The 23,393-nt window shown below is 39.9% G+C and overlaps 1 protein-coding gene across 1 annotated transcript; it reads left to right on the forward strand.

Annotated features, from left to right (window-relative positions):
• Nucleotides 1-329: 329 nt before the first annotated feature.
• Nucleotides 330-16,220, forward strand: LOC306988788 (uncharacterized protein C14orf93 homolog; the record flags this gene model as incomplete). The annotated part of the gene is made up of 7 exons (XM_079593937.1): nucleotides 330-411; nucleotides 1,787-1,871; nucleotides 14,805-15,114; nucleotides 15,250-15,311; nucleotides 15,404-15,498; nucleotides 15,671-15,789; nucleotides 15,915-16,220. 7 exons carry the CDS (start codon nucleotides 330-332, stop codon nucleotides 16,218-16,220), a joined length of 1,059 nt encoding a protein of 352 aa, XP_079450063.1.
• Nucleotides 16,221-23,393: the final 7,173 nt, after the last annotated feature.

Below are 23,393 nucleotides of genomic sequence, written 5' to 3' on the forward strand. Positions count from 1 at the left end.
ATTGGACACAGGGCAATCACCAATGTGCTAGGGCAGCGAGGGGGTAACATCACCCTTTGCGCTGCTATTACACAAAATGGGTTCCTCCACCATGCAAATCTGGGACCCTATAATGCAAATATTATACTTGCATTTCTTGACAGATTGCACGAGATTGTCACAGCATTAAACCAAGTTGACCAGATGCGGTACATTGTCGTTTGGGACAATGTCTCATTCCATCGGGCCGCTCTGGTCCAGAATTGGTTCCATAAGCACTCTGAATTTGAAGTCTTATACCTTCCCCCATACTCCCCCTTCCTGAATCCAATAGAAGAGTTTTTTTCAGCATGGCGGTGGAGCAGGCCTGTGATCATATCGAAGCAGTTTCTGTGCAGGGGTGGATTCGTCACACGAGGCGATTCTTCAACGGTGCCTTGCCAATGAAGACATAGCCTGTGATGTGGATGAAATCTTATGGCCTGATCCAGCCAGACGGAGAGATGATGAATAGTTACAGTATTCTTGTTGTTTTTACAGTGTACTTAAAAAAAATCTGTAGACAAATAAAAATTACTGCATTGTTTTATTGATTTCATTGTTGGTTGATTACTGTAACTGATTATGGTAAGAAATACTGCATGTATTGAAATAAATACTTGAAATATTCAGTCTGCAGCATCAGTGTTGTGCAATGCTTGGTAAGTTTATAGTAGGCCTATTTGTGTACATTCTCCCTATATCTCAAACTAATCATGAAGAATGTTGTGGGTTTGTCACTTTTTGTTTTCATCTAAATATATTTTTTTACAAATGTGTTTTTTATTCATCACAGCAGTGTGAAACTGGCTGCAATAGTGTCTGATCATTGAGGACTGTGTTGGTTAAATGAAAACTAATAGCATTTTCACAAATATGTGCAAAAGTTTTGACTGAAGTGTGTTATTTTGCAAACAATCTAGGAATTATGCAAATTGAGTGTGGTGTTTGGATTATTGTGATTATATTTTGAATAAAAGATCCCGGTTTTCAAAATTGCGTGTAAACAATTGAAAAAAACTGTATTAGTCTGAAGTTTATAATGTTCCTCTGGTTATTGTGAACATTAGAGCTGTGTTCTCCAAACATAGGCCGTTGCTCAATACCAAATACGCAAACTTCGGACTTGCGTCCTTGGTAGTTCGGACTTGCGTCCTTGGTAGCAAGTCCGGTTATTCTGCAAATGGAACAGCGTCAAATTGACGCTTCTTGATTGCGTCAAACACCACACTCAATTTGCATAATTCCTAGATTGTTTGCAATATATATATATTAAATAAATAAAATAAAATTACACAACCCTGTCTCTTTTTGTTAAATGTCAGTTTTAATGATCAATAATATCCAGTATAAAAGTATAAGTAGCCTCAGTGCCGGTCCGAGCCTCTTGGGGGCCCTAAGCAGAATTTGATTTGGGGGCCCCCCTCACACCACGCAGACTCACCTGTGCTAGAAGATTATTGACACAAATCACTGCATGAAAAGTCGGATTTTCGTCAGTAAGCGGCACTGTAGATTGACGTGGAAGTTAAGGTTTACAACTGCACACGGCAATTTGCAGGCAACACCGAAAACTGGCGTGAATTGTCAGAAATTGACGTGAGCCTTGCTTGGCAGTTGTCCCCCCATGACCCCCCATGACCCCCCTTCCCCTAATTCTAGGGTAGGCTTTAACATGTAAATGTAAGCTATACAAATGCAAATCAGGGTAGCAGGAGTTTTATCCCAAGTGACATTTTTCTAACCCACGTTTGATTTCTGTGTACAGCCTTTATGGAGCAGGTCAAATTGACCCTAATTGGATTCAATACAATTCCTCAAAAATCAGACTATGAAAAACAACAAAGATTCAGGTACAAATTGTAAACTTTTAAAGGGGGGGTACAATGGTGTTTCATATATTCAGAGTTGTTTACAGTGTTAAAGAGATGGATTCTCATGCTAATAATGACCAAAGTTTGAAAAGTTATTTTGAACGAATAACAGAGAATTTCTGTGCTGAAAATCATACTTCCGGGTTGCAACACGTTTCGGCTGGTTTTTTTCTATCGTAGATCTAATGACGTAGACCAGAGTGGAACTCCTTATATGAGCATTGCTCTCGGAAAAGCGCGTTCACGCACACGTCGACCAGAGGAGAGACCGCGCTCATTGACGCGCTACTACCGGAAATCATCAGCAGCAGCGCTAAATAGGAATGGTTGATGTCAAGAATGTCTCCAAAAAAGTGTGTTTTGGGATGTGAGGGAAAGTTTACCTTGTTCAGCTTCCCAAAGAACCCAGTGTTACTGGAACAGTGGATGCAGTTTGTATGTTGTGGATGCTCCCGCTTGACTCTATAGCTCCGCCCACGCCCAGAATCAAGGACCTCGGCTTTTTCCGGATAAAATCGGAAAGCTGTATTTTTATTTTAGAAATATGATGAAACTAAAGACTTTTTTGAGATATGAAGGACGCGCTATTACTCTATAGGTACTCAAGATTAACATGAGATTGACTGAAACCTGGTATTTTACCCCCCCTTTAATATCAACATTTGTCAAACATAAAAAAAATAAAAAAATGAACATAAGGGACTGTTCGGTTTATGGAATGGGCCACCGGAGGAAAATAGGGGAGGGTCATGCCTTTTTATTCTTTGTTGAGGGGAGGGTCATCCAACTTTTTTTAGTCTAGGGGGAGGGTCACCCAACTTTTGTATTCATGAAAACAACAAACTTTCAAAGTGGCTTGTTTTGTGCATATTTTTCCATGTAGCTCTCTCAGTCTCGGTCCCCCCATAGCTAGCAGATGGGTCTGACCCAACAAAAATCAGACGCGAAAGAGGGAAAGATCAAGTCCAGTTTGGCGCTGTTTGACAGTGCGCACGCGCTCAGAAGAAGTGCATCATGTCAGAACAGAACGCCAATGAAATGTTTACCACGAGCAATAAACTTTTGTGATTGCGAATCACAAGCAGTGTCCTGTGAGTGTAACTCTACCGCTGCATGTGATATGTAGCCTACGTCGAGTTTGGGACTGAGGCGCCAGAACTGCAGTTGATAGAATGTGCGCTGTAGCACGATAGGCTACCATATTTCTTCAAAAGCAGATCGTGGAGATATTACATCATCCACGATCAAAAATTGTGATATCGCATAAGCACAAGTATAAAACGACTGTTACGCCGGTTTCACACTGCATGCGCTAGAAGAGCGTCAGCAGCGCATGAGCAGTGCGTACAGTGAGCGGAAGCAGGACACGCGCGTTTTGCTTCCACACTGGCAGCGTTTGACAGGCGAAACTGAACCGCGGCGTGTGTAGCTACAGACAGAGTAACCTACTCTATAATGGGTAATTTAATACATTTGTTGTTTCTTGGAGAAAGGTTTTCTTCATTTAAACTTGTCAAAAAAAACTTACCATCTGCACCAAGAGCCACTGGAACTTCCTCCCATGCCTTTGCCTTTGCCTGTGAGTCTTTATAAAGTATGTTTCTTGGATCATAAATAATTGAACGTTGTAGCAACATTGACTATTGACATCTGCTCTGCCAATTGGTGAATTAAGAACACATACTTCTTTGTCTGAAAAAGACAAGACATTTTGGTGGCTCCCCATAGAACCCAGCCCAAATTCCTCACACCAAGGAATTCATGTAACTGGACACCCACGTCTCCAGAGAGACACGCACACGCACACACACACACCAAGACACCCCCCCCCCCCCGTGTCTTGCACAGAGAAAAAGGACTGCTAAATAGTCACTCTTAAATGTAATAAATATATCCCTTTTGTGTTAAGATGTGTGTATAAACCATAGGAAAGCATATATATGTCCAAGTGTAACATTAATCGAACTTTAAATGTCTATACTAATGCATAATAATCAAACGTTGTATTCCTAACCGTAAACCTGATGTGTTTCATATCATTTTAAATCTTGAGACCTAACGGAGTTGAATCTCGATAATAGACTGCAATGATATGATTATTACTATATGAATCCTTTTCAGTCGTAGAAATGACTAAACCCCAAATCTCTGTCATAAATCTACACAGCTGCGCTCCTCTTGACCAGACAAAGGAAAAGTCTCCCGCTCTCAAATCACTGAAGGTGATTGGACCATCCACCAGGAGAAGGCGTCATCCTTAAATTCCTTAAAAGCCAAACGCTCTTCCTGCCCTTCCCTTCCTGCTACTCATCGTCGTCTGCTCATCATGTGAAGTCCGCGATCGGACTCCTCTGGAGTCCGTCCTTTTTATTTCCTTTATAAAGTTTCTTTTGTTTCATTTTCAAATTCTCCTTTGTTCGTTTCCACCTACGAGTCGAACGAACGAAGCCTGAATTCCTTCAGCAACTTCACTTGCAACCAGCCTTCAAAGCTCCCGCGAAAACGTGCTCTGGCAACGAGCACGCGCCCTGCTTTCGAAGCTTCACGGAGAACACGCCTCAGCACGAGAACACGCGCTCTGCGCTCCACACTCACACAACGATCCTTTTGCAAGTATCAAACTCTAACGAGTTTTAATGTTTTAAGGTTCGATGCATTGATGTCTCTCCAGGTTTCTGTGATTTTTGCTACATGAGATCATTACGTGATCTCTCTCTCTCTCTCTCTCTCTCATCCTCTCTTTATCTCTCTCTCTCTGTCCCGCAATCAAATCGAGCGCGTGCCCCAGAGCACTCCCTCCCTCTCTCCCTCTCTCTCTGTTCCGCATTCAAATCGAGCGCGCTCCGGCCCTCGATCTCATTCTCTCTCTCTTATTCTCTCTCCCAAACGCACGACCAAAAACCTCTGTAAATCGCTCCCCGCGCGTGCGAGGTGTGCGTTACTGCTCTAAATAGCACCAGCTTAAGTCAGAGCAATATCTCTCTCTCTCTCTCTCACTTTCTCTCTCATCATCTGTTACCCGTTTTGTCTTGTGTGTTAACTGTAAGTAAATGTACATAGACATAAAACGTGTATCTTGTGTAATAGTCCGTTATATTCTGTAGTTTGCATTTATTAAAACAATATATTCAACTGTTTCTGTGAAATTGCTTGTAAAAATACAAACGTCAATGAGATAGATCAGAGCTACCGCGCTCCCTGTTTACTACATTAAGTAGTTTTAATTTTATAGACACCAGAAATATTGATGTTCACGGCCAGAATGTTAATGTTTCTTGGAGTTTATAAGAAAGGATAACTTTATTGAGAAATTAATTACTTAATCTGACGGTTGGTCGCTGGACGAACAACGATTTGATAATTACATTAATTTCCCTTAAAGATTATCTCATAATCGAAGTTAAGTAAGATTATTGATATATGAATGAGGAATTATAATTCGTTGTGATTGATTATTCATATATTCATATAATCCACTTTCACTTTCGACAATTTAATGTAACTGTAGTAGTCAAGTCAAGTCAAGTCATCTTTATTTATATAGCGCTTTTTACAATACAGATTGTATCAAAGCAGCTTCACAGTGATAACATGAAAATAATACAAAAAAACAATTTCATCATCATCCACCTTTAAGGCAGATCTATAATATTGTTGAATATTAAATGTCCCCAACTAAGCAAGCCAGAAGGTAAGGCAACAGCGGCAAGGAACCAAAACTCCATCAGGTGACAGAATGGAGAAAAAAACCTTGGGAGAACCCAGGCTCAGTCGGGGGCCAGTTCTCCTCTGGCCAATGAGTGAACAGTGTATGAAGTTCAGAATGAATCAGAGTATTTGTCCAGTTCCGGTTGGTTGAAGTCGGAGTGGAGAGGAGGAGAGACTGGTTGACACTTCAGGTCAGCGGCGTCGTCGTCGTGTCCTGGCGCTGGTCCTTCATCAGATCTGGATACGGCCTGGTTCCGGTGGACAGCAGTAAACCTCGGGATAGACAGAGAGACTAATATTAGCGTAGACGCCATCCTTATTATGATGTACCAAGTACATCAGGATTTACGGGAAGTGTTCCCGGTCCCGGCTGTTCTAAACTATGCAGCCTAATTATATAAGTCTATAATGTGTTATGTGTATGCTAGGCCGAAGAGATGTGTTTTTAGTCTAGATTTGAACTGCCAGAGTGTGTCTGCTTCCCGGACAATGGTAGGAAGACTGTTCCAAAGTTTTGGTGCTAAGTAGGAAAAGGATCTACCGCCAGCAGTCGATTTTGATATTCTAGGTATTATTAACTGGCCGGAATTTTGAGATCGCAGTAGACGTGAAGGACTATAATAAGTTAAGAGCTCGCTCAAGTACTGCGGAGCTAAACCATTTAGTGCTTTGTAAGTGATCAGCAATATTTTAAAATTTATACGATGTTTAATAGGCAGCCAATGCAGTGTTGACAGAACGGGGCTAATATGGTCATACTTCCTGGTTCTAGTAAGAACTCGAGCTGCTGCGTTTTGAACTAGCTGTAGTTTGTTTATTAAGCGTGCAGGGCAGCCACCCAGTAGAGCATTACAATAATCTAGCCTTGAGGTCATAAACGCATGAACTAATTGTTCTGCATTATTCATTGAGAGCATATGACGTAATTTAGATATATTTTTAAGATGGAAGAAAGCGGTTTTACAGATACTAGACACATGACTTTCAAATGAAAGATTGGTATCAAAGAGCACACCCAGGTTCCTAACCGACGACGAAGACTTAACAGAGCAGCCATCAAGTGTTAGACAGTACTCTAGGTTATTACGTGTGGAAGTTTTTTGTCCAATAATTAGAATCTCTGTTTTTTCTGAATTTAGTAGTAGGAAATTACTAGTCATCCAATTTTTTATATCAGCTATGCATTCCGTTAATTTTGTGAATTGGTAGGTTTCGTTAGGTTTTGAAGAAATAAACAGCTGAGTATCGTCGGCATAACAGTGAAAGCTAATTCCATGTTTCCTAATGATATCTCCTAATGGTAGCATATACAGAGTGAACAGCAGCGGTCCTAGTACTGAGCCTTGTGGTACGCCATACTGAACTAGTGATTGATAAGACATCTCTTCATTTACTGCTACAAACTGATAACGGTCAGATAAGTATGATTTAAACCATGCTAGTGCAATTCCACTAATGCCAACATAATGTTCGAGTCTATTTAAAAGGATGTTGTGGTCAATGGTGTCAAATGCAGCACTTAGATCCAGTAATACTAATAGAGAGATACAACCACGATCGGATGATAAGAGCAAATCATTTGTGACTCTAACGAGAGCTGTCTCGGTACTATGGTACGGTCTAAATCCGGACTGAAAATCCTCGCAGATATCATTTCTTTCAAGAAAGGAACACAGTTGTGAGGATACTGCTTTTTCTAATATCTTTGACAGAAATGGCAGATTAGAGATCGGCCTGTAATTGACCAGTTTTGTAGGATCAAGTTGCTGTTTTTTAACAAGCGGTTTAATCATAGCTAGCTTAAAGGTTTTTGGTACGTATCCTAGAGACAAAGATGAATTAATGATATTAAGAAGAGGATCTATGACATCTGGAAGCATCTCTTTCAGCAGCTTAGTCGGTATAGGGTCTAACATGCACGTTGTGGATTTAGATGATTTGACGAGTTTGCAAAATTCTTCCTCTCCTATAGCAATGAATGAATCAAATTTTCCCTCAGGGAGACTACAATGCACTTCCTGATGCGATACTGTATTAGACGGTTGCATAGTTATAATTTTGTCCCTGATATTATCGATCTTATAAGTGAAGAAGTTCATAAAGTCATTACTGCTGTGTTTCTTGGAAGCTTCTGGGCTTGAAGCTTTCTTTTTCGTTAGTTTAGCCACTGTTTCAAATAAATACCTAGGATTATGTTTATTTTCTTCTAATAGGGTTGAAAAATAAGCAGATCTAGCAGCTTTTAAAGCCTCTCTGTAAGCAATCGAGCTCTCCTTCCATGAAATCCGAAACACCTCTAGTTTTGTTTTCTTCCAGTTGCGCTCCATTTTTCTGGCTGCTCTCTTAAGGGCCTGAGTGTGCTCGTTGTGCCACGGCGTTGGACTATGTTCTTTAATCTTCTTTAAGCGCAGCGGAGCAACTGTGTCTAAAGTGCTGGAAAAGAGAGAGTTAAAAGTTTCTGTTGCATTATCAAGTTCTTCTAAGCTATCCGGGATGCTGAGATGATGAAACTGATTAGGAAGATTATTGATAAAGCAATCTTTAGTAGCAGAAGTAATCGGTCTAACATATTTATAACACGGAGTCGGCTTTGCAGCCTTGGCTAAATGTAATTTACACGAGACTAGATAGTGATCTGAGATGTCATCACTCTGTTGCAGTATTTCAACGGCATCAACATCTATTCCATGTGATAGTATTAGATCTAGAGTATGATTACGACAATGAGTCGGTCCTGACACGTGTTGTCTAACTCCAATTGAGTTTATAATGTCTTTAAATGCCAATCCCAATGCATCTTTTTCATTATCTATGTGTATATTAAAGTCACCAACAATTAGTACTTTATCTGCAGCCAATACTAATTCTGATAGAAAGTCCGCAAGTTCTTTGATAAAGTCTGTATGGTACCCTGGTGGCCTGTATACAGTAGCCAGCAGAATTTTCAAACGTGATTTATCGTTTACACTATATATTTTTACATTAAGCACCAACACTTCAAAAGAATTATATTTACAACTAGATTTCTTAGTGGTTTTGAAAATATTACTATAAATTACAGCAACACCTCCTCCTTTGCGTTTCAGACGAGGTTCATGTTTATAACCGTAATCTTGTGGGGTTGACTCATTTAAAGCAATGTAATCGTTTGGTTTTAGCCAGGTTTCTGTTAAACACAGCACATCTAGGTTATAATCTGTAATCATATCATTAACTATTAGCGCTTTTGAAGTAAGAGATCGAATATTCAGCAACCCAAGCTTTATCATTTGCTCATTTGTATTATATCTATTTTTTATTTGTTGAAGATCAATTAAATTTTTAACCTTAGATGGGTTTGAACGTATTTTTGATTTCCAAGTTCGGGGAACAGACACAGTCTCTATATGATGGTATCTAGGTGAAAGAGGCTCTATGTGATGGGATTTATCTGACCTTGGTGACGTGAGGCCGCTAGCAGACGGTCGGTTAAGCCAGTCTGTCTGCTTCCTGACCTGAGGCCCAGATTGTCATGTTTTATCTCTAAGACTATGAGCCAAATTACTAGAGAGAAGAGCAGCACCATCCCAGGAGGGATGAATACCATCTCTTTTCAACAGGTCAGGTTTGCCCCAAAAACTTTTCCAATTGTCTATGAATTCTATATTATTTCGTGGACACCACCCAGACAGCCAGCCATTGAGTGAACACAATCTACTAACTATCTCATCACTCCGGCGAACAGGAAGGGGGCCAGAGCAAATTACAGTGCTTGACATCGTACTTGCAAGTTCACACACCTCTTTAATATTAATTTTGGTGATCTCCGACTGGCGGAGTCGAACATCATTAGTGCCGACGTGAATAATAATCTTAGAGAATTTACGTTTAGCATTAGCCAGCACTTTCAAATTTGCTTTGATGTCAGGCGCTCTGGCTCCCGGCAAACATGTGACTATGGTGGCTGGTGTCTCTATTTTCACGTTCCGTGTAATAGAATCGCCAATAACTAGGGCACAATCAGAATAATTCTCAGTGGGTGTTTCACTGAGCGGGGCAAATCGATTTGTTATCGGAACGGAAAAGTGGTTTTTTGATCCGCGACTAGAGCGATCCCTCACTGTCACCCATCTGCCCTGCTGCACGGGCTCTACTTCAGCCGGAACCGACTCATGTAAAGAGTTCACTAGGCTAGGCGCATCCAAAATAGTATCTAAAGCTCTAGCACTCTTCTTACTATTCTCGATTAAAGTTTGGATGCGTGTCTCTAGTTCTGAAATCTTCTCCGTCAGCCTGACTGTCTCCTTGCATTTATCACATATAAATCCTATATTGCCGACAGAGAAGGCTATGGTAAACATGTGACATGAAGTGCAGGTGACAATAACAGGAGAAGACATTACTCACCGTGTTTGTTGACTGATTCTTACTCACCTGGGCTTTTATGAACTCAAAGGCGCGGGCGCGCGAGAGAAAAATAAATAACTGAGCGCACGGGTGGTGCGTTAAAAGGCTAGCGAGTTAGCGTGTTGTGCTGACAATAACGGAAGCTAGCAATGTCAGGTTAATCTGAGATGTTGAGTAAGCTGTATTTAGTAGTATAAACAACTAGAATTTATAATAAATGATGGTTCAAAACAGAAAGAAATACGAAGCTAATACGAGGCTTAGACGCAGCAAACAAACTCACAGCAGCAGCAGTCACAGCGAGGCAGACAGGAGCAATCGATCTCCGATAGTATGCAATATATTAATCATATTCATGATTAGCTATTAAAATTCCCTATGGATCATTTGAGCTAGTTCATCCGGACCCAGAGTCCGAAGCATAAAGCATAAGGTCGACAACGTTTCTCAACCTCCACAATGAGACGAGTGTCGTCCATAGTTATATTTTCAGGTGCACTCGACCACGCATGTGCTTTTATTTGATTGTCAGCATGACATCAGCATGACATCCTTATGGCAATATATATATATATATATATATAATATATGTATGTATGTATGTGTGTGTGTGTGTATATACATAAATATATTAAATGAATCTGTAAACTGGCAGTATACATCGATTAAACTTGTTTTTGTAGTTTGGCCAACAATTTTGTTTTGGACATTTAATTTTAAATTGATGAAGGTAATTTGATTGACTGTTTAAAACACAAGAGATCTCATCAATGTGCTTTTTGGGTGAAACTGCTGTGTGTTTTGGCCATGAAAAATGCATGGTCACTTTAATTCAGCGTAAGCGGCGCGTTAAAAATAGACTGGGCGCCGAAACTATCGCGGCACTGCTGTTCCTGCTCTGCTCCTGCAACGCGCTGCCGCGCCGCTTCTGCGTGCGGTGTGAAAGCACTCATTGAATAACATGGACGCCGAAAAAAATACGCGCAGCTCACGCGCCGCTGACGCTTGCGGTGTGAAACCGGCGTTAGACTATCATGTCTGAAAACAAACACAAATGACGCGTGCTACATTGGGGCTGTTTACACCTGGCCACTTCATGCGTTTTCTCAGATCGGATAGCTATCTGATTTATCAAAACGATTCCATTTACACCTGGTGTGGTCGCATAAATGCGTTTTTGCAAAACGGATTTTAAATCCTATCTTCAATTCTTCAAATAGTTTGCACGTTGGCTCATCTGCAGTGATGCGTGTTGCAGTAGCGTCGTCATGTCTGGCTATAACATGATGACATATAGCCTATAACACGCTCTCAGGTTTATTTTTATTTTATTGCATTTTTTGGGAGGAGTACAATTAACATATGTGGTTTCCACAACCAGATGCATTTACACATGTCCAGTTTTGTCGGGAATGTGGCCCAGACCTCCCCTGAAGTGGTTTGAGCGATCGGATTCAAATCCATCTCGAATGCGTTTCGGAGGGCATTTATACCTGGTCTTTTCACGATCGGATAGCTATCCCATCACAGAACACGCATGAAGTGGCCAGGTGTAAACAGCCCATTATTCATCGCAAGACAGAGGCGAACCAACACTGAGTGGGAGCCCCAGGCAAAATTAACCAATGAGGACCTTTTTTTATTTGATATAGCCTAGGCTATGTTTTATATATAATATATAAGATTTTTTTCTTAATATATCTTCATTAGATATATTAATATAGACAATTCAAAAAGTAGTAAACACAGAACATCTAACAGAACATTTTAACAACCTTATGTGCTAATTTTTTTAATTAACGAAATGTCAATCTTTATAACAGAAGATACAACACAATACAACAATCTTCAAGATACAGTAAATCTTCAAATGTGAAGATGTGAAAACAGATTGTCACCTTAAAAACGTCATTTGCGTGGTGGAACAAGTCATGCTAAATAGAATTATAGTTAGCATCTTAACTTGTTCTATTATTTTATTAGTTCATTAACTAGCCTAATTGTTAACTCAAAAAATGTAATGTAAAGAGCTGGATACTTACTAATTAAATAATGTCAAATATAGTAAATGTATTGTTGCCATCAGAGGTGGGTAGAGTATCCAAAAACTGTACTCAAGTAAAAGTACAAGTACTTCTAGAAATATTTACTCAAAGTAAAAGTAAAAGTAACAATCTTAATAGTTACTTGAGTAAGAGTAAAAAAGTATCCAATGAGAAAACTACTCAAGTAGTTAGTTACTAGTTACTTCGGATCATAGGCCGATATATATGATATATATATAAAACATGATATGATTTAGATATTTTTTATTTAAATGACTATTATTATCATAATTAGTATCCAATGAGAAAAGTATCCAATGAGAAAACTACTCAAGTAGCTATAGTTAGTTACTTCGGAGTCGGACCATAGGCCTATATATGATATATATATATAAAACATGATATTATTTAGATATTTTTTATTTAAATGACTATTATTATCATAATTAGATAGGCTATCTTTGCCACAAAAACAGAAGAGACAAGCATTATTTCTGCCATCTGTAGCCCGAAAATCATTGCCTGTCCTTTGGTTTGTATAATAGTAACTTATACAACTACAGTTGGATTATTAGACAATGTCGAAATATAGTGAATCTGCAGAGTTTTGCATTTAAAGGCATGTAAAGGGAAACATTGACACAGAGAAGAAAGAGTTCAAACTCTTCACATGTGCTCGCGCTGACCGCAACTGAACATCTGAACACAGACGACGATCAAACGCACATCGACGGATCTTCTTCTGTCTGTTCTCCAAAATGTAGCTAATCAAATGTATATTTCTGCATGCATGTTTAAACTGGTCAACAGTGTCTAAGGCAGGCAAAGGCATTCGTTTTCAAGTTGAGTTCGCACGCCACTGCGCAATACACACACATTACCGCGGGATGGCGGGTGTTCATTTCATATGTGGACAATGGTAGCTTATTTATTGTATAAAGTAATGTATAGGCCTATGTCCAAAAAAACGGGTAATGTCATACTTTGAAGTAGTGCTATCATATTGTAATAATCTGTTTGGTTGTAAAATGTATTACCTGAATGAAATTAAATCGAATATCGTCCTGTGGAACGATATTCGTTCCACAGGATATATCGTCCTCAGCATACGAAGATAATAGAGATCTTCATCGCTGGCAAAAATTATGCATTTGCAGATTTGCTTTCACTTGACTGTACTGTAGGTCCACAGCCACTTCATCCAGCTTTCTTAATGTTCTTAAATCTTCCTGTTACGACTCCGAGTCGAGTGTGAATTGAAAGCGCTTCAGACGATTCAGTGCGTGCAGGAAACTGAACAGATCATACAAACTGATTCGCGAACCGATTTAGACAGATCTGCCCACTTGTTTGATGAAGTCTTTGAACAGAATCGACTCAAAAGAGTGATTCATTTGTGAATTGAGCATCGCTCATGCCCAGAAAAAAGATACAGCGCGCTTGGAATAAACTACGCATTTAACAACACTTACTGCATTAAAATAAAGTAACGAGAGGAACGTCGCTCAACGTAACGAAGTAAAAGTACCGTTTTTTTATTAGAAATGTACTCGAGTAAAAGTAAAAAGTACCCACATTTAAATCTACTCTTAAAAGTACAATTTTCCCAAAAAAATACTCAAGTAAATGTAACGAAGTAAATGTACTTCGTTACTACCCACCTCTGGTTGCCATATACTATAGTCGCACGTTAAATTCTGCTCAAATAATGCATGGGATATAGCCCATTCTGCGCTCAAGCGCATGTATAATCTTGACGCAAAAGCAGGCTAATGATAATAAATATGTATTTAAAAATAACGATGCATTTTATTGTTTATTAATAAACTCTTTTTTTTTAAATCAGTGTCCGCTGCAAACATGTCTCCATACATCTCCGCTGTAAAGTGCGCTTTTAAGAGAAATGCATCTTATATGGATTACATAATCAAATGATATTTGCTTTCGATTTGATTTTTTTCGTTTAAAAGTGGACCTATCAAGCTTTATATAGATATTTTTTCATATATTTGAGGCTAGTATGCTATATAGCCTATGATATGTTTCTGCTTTTTTTTTTTTTTTTTTTTGACGCGCTACAGTTCACGGAGACCATAAAGCGCGCCCTGATTGTTTTATTTTATTTTACGAAAGCAAAACGTTTTCTTGTTATTGTGAGTTTACAAAAATAAAAGTATTGCGACTGATGCATTATTCTTTTCTATATGGCCAGAAATATAGTATTTTAAGTTGTTTCCACTGTTGATAGGAAAATGCAAATCACATCGGCGCCTCCATCATGCAGTGCGCGCTACACACTCCGCACACACACTTGGTTATGCGCCTAAGAACAGCGAACAATTATCTAGGTTAACGTTAGAGTGAGCGGCGATGCCAGTCGGAAAATCCTCATGTTTAACAAATCAAATCATGCAGTTTCTACCTATCGCGAGTCAGCGCTGCGCCAGTTTGAAAAAGGCAGGTGTGCAGGAGTCTTTTAATGAAAGTATTTTAATGGCATAGAGATATCTGAACATCTTTGCCAAGCGCAAACCAGTACAGAAGTAATCAATAAATGATCGGGGAGGGTCATGCCTTGCTTGTTTATATCATAGACATGTGAGCTCATCTCACGAGTTCTTCCGTATAACAATGACCTCACATGTGATTGGAGGAGCCCGACGAGCCTTCTAGCCCTCGTCAAATTACGTTCGAGGTCATGGGTATGACGACTCATACAGCAGTACTTGCAAGACGAGCATATAAACAGACATGTTTTTATTCTTGTACTCAGACCTTTTCTTCCATTTTTGCTGCTTTGCGATCTACAATGGCTGGACGGCGTCTCCCTTTCAACTCCTCTGCATGGACGCGATCAACCCCTTTCAGCCAGTCCGCAGACCGGCGAGAAGAAACTGCTGAATGCTATCAGTGGGCTTTCTCGTCAGCTTACTCAGTTTGCTGCCGATGTAAATGAGCAGTTCACTTTAGTAAACTCCAGGTTGCTGTCCATAGAAGATAGGTTGGCTACTTTGGAGTCGAAAAACTGTGTGGAAGAGACTAACTCTAAGAAGAGAAGACGGGTGCATAATCCTAAAATTGCGGTAAGACTGCTATCTAAGCTTAAAGTAGCCTAAAAACAAAGCTTTTTTAAGTAGCACAAGCTAAACGTAGCCTCGTAAAAGAACAAGTGTAAGTTGCTTTATAAAAGTGTATTTTTTAGGTCTTGTAATTTACAGGAAGCAGTAAGCCGTCTTCACAACTCAGAGACAAATTGTAATCGCTACGAACCGGAGCAAGGGTAAGATTCAAAGAATATGCTTTAATTCTTCTGTGTAATGAAATAGATCCGTTAATAGATACCAATCTTACCCGTACATTTTGTTTTCACAGACTAACCTCGCCTCATAACGAGGCCGTGACCTCATATCTGCTCGGAGCTATGTCTGCAAGTCCAGATTTACATGCTGATAATGATGACATTGTGTGTAAGTAACTTTTACTATTTTCTCCTTTATTGTTTTAGTTGTTTTATTGTTTTCTCCTTTATTGTTTAAATTGTTTTATTGTTTTCTCCTTTATTGTTTAAATTGTTTTATTGTTTAAGTTCTTTTACACATTGTTTTTTATTCATATCACTCTCATTTAATTGTTTTCCAGCTGCCTGTAAGACATATTACGAGACAGTACGCAGGAGCTTCAGGTACCGACAACCAGATCTTGCATTGCAGGCGGAAGCTGTGAAGAGTTCAGCTCGGAGTCGAGCGAGAAGAAAGAGGGTAAGATTTATTAGATTAGATCTGTTTTTGGTCAATGTGGCTTTTTCATGTGTATTAATAGATGTATTGTGTCCATACGCAGTGCACCGTGCAGTACTGATTGTCTTTATTGGTTGTTTTTACAGCTGCTAGAAGCGAGACAGAGTGTGCTAGCTGAGGATGAGGTGGGCCTTTGGAAGTGTGCTACCATAGACCTGATGTCTGATGAGGAAGACGGTATCGTTGGCGGGGTGTCTGGATGGATTGTGAGACCTCCGTCCTTTCGCAGCCAGGAGCTCAGCGAGCTCTGTGCCACGCTGCAGTCAAGATTAGAGGCGATTCCAAAGTACAGGGCAATGCACCACAGACGTCTGCAAAATGGACCGAATTCAGACAGAATGCTAGTTACCTACAGCTCCGAAGCGGAAAACAGACACTTCATGGTGCTGTAGGATTTTGGGCTTCTTGTGAGCTTCCCATTTGTGTGTGGGCAGATCTCCTACGTTTTGTACATGGTTGTGTGTTTGTGCTAATAAAGCTATTTCTTTGAATAAACAGCATGTCCCTGGCAAATTTTCCTTTCCTCATTAAATTCATGTCCTTGATGGTAATAATAGTGTAGTCCATAGGATAATGACATGAATATACAACATAATAGCATATATGAATATATAAAATTAATAATTATTTTTATTTATATATATAATTATTATTATAATTTTGGGGTTTGAATTTATAATGAGCCTGGGTGACCAATAGTAACAGATCTGCCAACCAAGCACGAGTGATTTTTCTTGTTTAAATGTAGTGGTTTCAACCAATACTGAGTGAGGAAATTCAAGCCATTCTCTGCGAGGTGCGCGGGCGCTGCTATTCATATGCTAATTAGAGCCATTCGCACCTCCGCTACGAGCGCCGACGGCCGCGAGCTCTCCACATACGTCATAGTTTGTTTCCGTCAGTATGTGGCACAGACGAACGCGACGTTCACAGGCTGTAAATTGTCGTTAATTGTCGAAAATTAGGGAGATATCCGGCCTTTTTTGGGGACGAAAATCCTACTTTTCATGCAGTGAATGTCACGCTATAATGTTATAGCGAATATTATAAACGAATACAGTGAGGTTATGTATGAATACAAAAAAAACGATACTTAAAATACTTCGCTCTTTTATTAAAACTTCTGAATACAAACTGTCACAAAAAACATATTAAATAAATTATTTGCAAATGTGCATTAAATGTGCAATCTTTTAAATAAAACCAAAATAGACAAACATTAATATAATAAAAAATAGAATGTTACAAAAAAGATACTTAAATAATGAAAGCAAACATAAGAACAGCAAGGGTTCAACAATGACAACTGTACAACAATGACCTCAAAATCGTTTTTTCTTCTTCAAAATCCTAGCTTTTCTGGAGGCAAAGTCACTGATGACATCATTGTATGGTATTGCTTGGCCAACTTTGTTATTAATACTAATGACTGCAAGTCCACTTAGTCTTTCCTGGGCCATTGATGATCTCAAGTATGTTTTTATCAATTTGAGCTTGGAAAAGCTCCTCTCTGCTGAGGCAACTGACACAGGCAGAGTGCAGGCTATCCTGAGAGCTACCCAAAGATCTGGGTAAAGCTCACACATCTCATTTTGTGAGAGGTATGTGGGAAGCTCGAAGGCAGTCATCATAGTTTGGGGAAGTTTAGGAAGACTCTATCTCTACTGCCAGTGCGCTACCATCAATATCAGCCTCCTCTCCACAAGAGAGTTTTTCCCCAAGAAGCTCACATTGTTCCCTCCGGACCTTTTGAAGAGAATATGCATTATGCAAGTTTTATTTGCACGTTTAAAAAGTTAGATGACATATTTTAACTAGCTAGCTTGTATGTTCGCAAACTATTGTGAAATTAAAGCATTCTTTCGAGCTATGAACCGCATATATGTGGCGTCACATGGGGCGGTGCAACGCGAACCTCCAAACTCCACCTGAGTCCGTTTCACCTGATGCCTTTTAGTCTGAGTCCGTTTCACCTGATGCCTTTTAGTCTGAGTCCGTTTCACCCGATGCCTTTTAGTCTGAGTCTGTTTCACCTGATGCCTTTTAGTCTGAGTCCGTTTCACCCGATGCCTTTTAGTCTGAGTCTGTTTCACCTGATGCCTTTTAGTCTGAGTCCGTTTTGCCCGATGCCTTTTAGTCTGAGTCCGTTTCACCCGATGCCTTTTAGTCTGAGTCTGTTTCACCTGATGCCTTTTAGTCTGAGTCCGTTTCACCCGATGCCTTTTAGTCTGAGTCCGTTTTGCCCGATGCCTTTTAGTCTGAGTCCGTTTTGCCCGATGCCTTTTAGTCTGAGTCCGTTTTGCCCGATGCCTTTTAGTCTGAGTCCGTTTTGCCCGATGCCTTTTAGTCTGAGTCCGTTTCACCCGATGCCTTTTAGTCTGAGTCTGTTTCACCTGATGCCTTTTAGTCTGAGTCCGTTTCACCCGATGCCTTTTAGTCTGAGTCCGTTTCACCCGATGCCTTTTTGTCTGAGTCCGTTTCACCCGATGCCTTTTAGTCTGAGTCCGTTTCACCCGATGCCTTTTAGTCTGAGTCCGTTTCACCCGATGCCTTTTAGTCTGAGTCCGTTTTGCCCGATGCCTTTTAGTCTGAGTCCGTTTTGCCCGATGCCTTTTAGTCTGAGTCTGTTTTGCCCGATGCCTTTTAGTCTGAGTCCGTTTCGCCCGATGCCTTTTTGTCTGAGGCTGTTTCGTCTGATCCCTAATTGTATGAGACCTGACAATGTTTTTCCTGAGACCTGAACGCGATGCCGTTTTGTCCAATGACTGAAGCCTTTTAGTCTGAGGCATGATGCCTTGTCTTCATATGTCTGAGGTCTGAGGATGTCCTAAAATGTACACCGTACCCTAAGAAGCCACGCATGCTCCTGTCAGTCCAGATGTCCACTGTCACAGACACATTGTCAGTTTTTTGTAGTTTACATTTGATCTTGGACTCTTTTTCTGCTACTAGCTCACTCAGACGTATGGTTACGGTGCTTCGACTTACTGGGCAGTATCTCTCCTCTACCACTGACATAAAATTCCTGAAGCTAAGCTTGTCAATCAAAGACAGAGGTAGGTTGCATGAAATGATGAGGTCCTGTATTATGGATTCAGTCATGGCCTTCTGTCTGGGATGCCCCTGGCTGTACAGCTGCACACCTATTGTCTGGCTTAAGAATGAATCAATCCTGCTCTGTCCCTGTGCACTGGCCCCTTTATTTGCTTTGTTGAACTCATTAAACCTGCAGATGTCAATCGATGAATATGAAAAGACAACAAGTAAGATGCTTATCTTATAGCTAACAATTTTATGTGCAACAAAGCCCATCTGAAACCACAAGGTCTTGAACTGAAAAAATTCAAGCACACACACACACTTTACGGGGACTCTCCATAGGCGTAATGGTTTTACTAATGCACAAACTGTATAATCTATCCACCTAAACTAACCCTACCAATCACAGACGTGTGAAAACACAATTTAGTAGGGCTGTAACTATACAGCAAAACCACGATTCGGTTCGTATACCGATTTCTGACCCACGATTCGATACAAACCGCGATTCTTGCGAGGAGGGAGGATTTTAAAAGCCAAATAAATAAATAAATAGCTAAAGCTATAACTCTGTTTTCTTGTAACAAAATATTTTTGAAAAACAAACAGAACTATACTCCATTGTGGAGATGATTCGAGCATGTTAAAAATTCTTCTGAGGTAACCGAGGCTTACTGTCTGTGCTGTAAACCACAAATAATATATTGCCTATTCCGCATGACCCGCATCTCAAGCGCAGGAATAACGCTTGCCATTCTGCTCATCGCTTGCGCATAGAGAAATGCACACTGAACTGCCAACTAAGCAGCCATTTCTTTATGTTTTTAATTAACGTTAAATCAAGTAAAAGTATTTCAAGCTTTCTATATAAGTTTCGATTCGTTTATGAGGTGAGATCCTAGGGCTGTGACGGGGTCTTTTACATATTAGGTATGGGAATTTCAAGCAAAAATAATATTCGAAGATCGCTGGGTATCATTTGATTATTATTCAAAAATCGCACCTCTCCCCCACACGCACACCGCGCGCTTTGCTCACTTGCTCTGGTGTTTGCTTGTGTGTGTGTGTGTGTGTGTGTGTGTGTGTGTGTGTGTGTGTGTGTGTGTGTGCTCACGCGCGCGCGTGTGTGTGTGTGGGGGAGAGGTGCGATTTTTGAATAATAATCAAATGATACCCAGCGATCATCGAATATTATTAGGGCCCAAGCCCTGAAAGGGCGCAGAGCCCTATTGTTCTTCTAAGGGTTTTTTGTTCTTCTTCTTCTTATTCTTCTTCTTTATAATAAATTTTTTTTCAAGGTTTTTGCCACTTTTGGGGACCTTAACGTGCTCAAAAACTCTTGAAACTTTGCACACGGGTCAGAACCCGCGGCCATTAGAGCCGGACTGAAGCTGGTACCCGGGCGTGGCAGGGGGGCTCGACAGCGCTCCCTGGAACGGGGTCCGAAAACTTGGTCCATAAATCAAACACGCTTGCATGAAATAATATGAAACTCAGTACACTTATAGATCTCACCGGTTCATATATCCTTCATGCTCTGACTTTTTACCCCAGCCCAACAGGAAGTCGGCTATTTGGCGTAGTTTAAAAAACACATGCAATGGAATTTAAAATACTCCTCCTAGACGATTCAACCAATCACCACGAAACTCGGTGTGCATGAAGTCCAGACATTGAGGATGAAAAGTTGCGAGGGGATTTTTGATATCTCGAACGGTTTGGCCGTGGCGAGGAAACGAATTTATGGCGAATATTGGAAACAGGAAGTGTGTTATAACTTACATTAATTGATCTTGATGAAACTTCAGCAGTGTGTTCGCTGTAAGAGGCCGATCACATGGATGTGACTATTGTGAGTCAAAGTTATAGCGCCACCAACTGGCAGCAGGAAGTGTGTCACTTTCAAAATGCTTTGAAATCACCCTCTTATTTTTACCCGATTTGCTTCAAACTTCATCTGTATAATGTAAACACACGACAGATGTAGACCTGTGAAAGGATTATTGATATCTTTAATACTGTCGCCATGGCACCGCTTTAAACTTTTATATTCTTTTTGGATGCATTTGAGGCTCTTAACATGCTTCAAATTGCATGAAACTCAACATGCATATCACATTTATTGCCTAGTACACTTGTGCGAAGTTTCAGAACGGGCGTGGTAAGGGGCTCAGTAGCGCCACCTTTAGTCAAAAATGGGGTATTAGTTTTACCTACAGTAACCAAACTCGGTACGTATATTCTTCTCTTCGATCCGGACAACTTTCTAATTTACAGTCATTAGCTCCGACCAACAGGAAGTCAGATATTTTGGTTTGAATGTGTACTGTTTGGAGCATTTTCCCTCTGCCCCTCTGTGTGTGTGTGTGTATGTGTGTGTGAGGAGGGGGGCTAGTTTAGTTTAACCATTTATCTGCTGTGTGCAAAATCTCTGGCACTTTTGAGGGCCTTAACGTGCTCGAAAACTCTTGAAATTTTGCACACAGGTCAGAACCCGCGGCCGGGCTGAAGCTGGTACCCGGGCGTGGCAGGGGGGCTCGACAGCGCCCCCTGGAATGGGATTCGAACACTTGTCCGTATATCAAACACGCTTGCATGAATTAATATGAAACTCGGTACACATATAGATTTAATCGGGCCGAACAACTTTCCCTGGGTCAAGTTTTACGCCAGCCCAACAGGAAGTCGGCTATTACGGGTTGATTGGAGAACGCTTGCTCTCGCATTTGAAACACTTCTCCTAGAGAATTCATCCGATGACCACGAAACTCGGTCAGCATGAAGTCAAGACATGGAAGATGATAAATTGCCAGGGGATTTTTGATATCTCGAACGGTTTGGCCGTGGCGAGGAAACAAATTTATGATTAAAAAAGGATGCACAAAGTGTGTTATAACTTAGTTATAGTTTTACCTACAGTAACTAAACTCGGTACGTATATTCTTCTCTTCGATCCGGACAACTTTCTAATTTACAGTCATTAGCTCCGACCAACAGGAAGTCAGATATTGTGGTTTGAATGTGTACTGTTTGGAGCATTTTCCCTCTGCCCCTCTGTGTGTGTGTGTGTGTGTGTGAGGAGGGGGGCTAGTTTAGTTTAACCATTTCTCTGCTGTGTGCAAAATCTCTGGCACTTTTGAGGGCCTTAACATGCTCGAAAACTCTTGAAATTTTGCACACAGGTCAGACCTGTCGTCAAAATCCCAAAAGTATGAAAAAAAAAACAAAAAAAACATGACCCGGGACTTGAACTCATTTTTTTTGTGGATGGAGCTTAACTGCCATCAGTTTAAAGAATATCTTTTGCCTTTTAACCATGATAGGAAAGTATGAAAAAAAAACAAAAAAAACGATGACCCGGGTCCTGTCGTCAAAATCCCAAAAGTATGAAAAAAAAAAAAAAAAAAAAACATGACCCGGGACTTGAACTCAATTTCTTTGTGGATGGAGCTTAACTGCCATCAGTTTAAAGAATATCTTTTGCCTTTTAACCATGATAGGAAAGTATGAAAAAAAAAAAAAAAAAAAAAAAAACGATGACCCGGGACCTGTCGTCAAAATCCCAAAAGTATGAAAAAAAAACAAAAAAAACAACATGACCCGGGACTTGAACTCAATTTTTTTGTATATGGAGCTTAACTGCCATCAGTTTAAAGAATATATTTTGCCTTTTAACCATGATAGGAAAGTATGAAAAAAAAAAAAAAAAAACATGACCCGGGACCTGTCGTCAAAATCCCAAAAGTATGAAAAAACAAAAAAAACAAAAAAAAACATGACCCAGGACTTGAACTCAATTTCTTTGTGGATGGAGCTTAACTGCCATCAGTTTAAAGAATATATTTTGCCTTTTAACCATGATAGGAAAGTATGAAAAAAAAAAAAAAAAAAAAAAAAAAACGATGACCCGGGACCTGTCGTCAAAATCCCAAAAGTATGAAAAAAAAAAAAAAAAAAACATGACCCGGGACTTGAACTAATTTTTTTTGTGGATGGAGCTTAACTGCCATCAGTTTAAAGAATATATTTTGCCTTTTAACCATGATAGGAAAGTATGAAAAAAAAAAAAAAAAAAAAAAAACGATGACCCGGGACCTGTCGTCAAAATCCCAAAAGTATGAAAAAAAAAAAACATGACCCGGGACTTGAACTCAATTTTTTTTTGGATGGAGCTTAACTGCCATCAGTTTAAAGAATATATTTTGCTTTTTAACCATGATAGGAAAGTATGAAAAAAAAAAACAAAAAAAAAAAAACGATGACCCGGGACCTGTCGTCAAAATCCCAAAAGTATGAAAAAAAAAAAACATGACCCGGGACTTGAACTCAATATTTTTGTGGATGGAGCTTAACTGCTATCAGTTTAAAGAATATATTTTGCCTTTTAACAATGATAGGAAAGTATGAAAAAAAAAAAAAAAAAAAAAAAACGATGACCCGGGACCTGTCGTCAAAATCCCAAAAGTATGAAAAAAAAAAAACATGACCCGGGACTTGAACTCAATTTTTTTGTGGATGGAGCTTAA

This window comes from Phoxinus phoxinus, assembly GCF_949152265.1.
Source record: "Phoxinus phoxinus genome assembly, chromosome: 20".
Classification (NCBI taxonomy): Eukaryota; Metazoa; Chordata; class Actinopteri; order Cypriniformes; family Leuciscidae; genus Phoxinus; species Phoxinus phoxinus.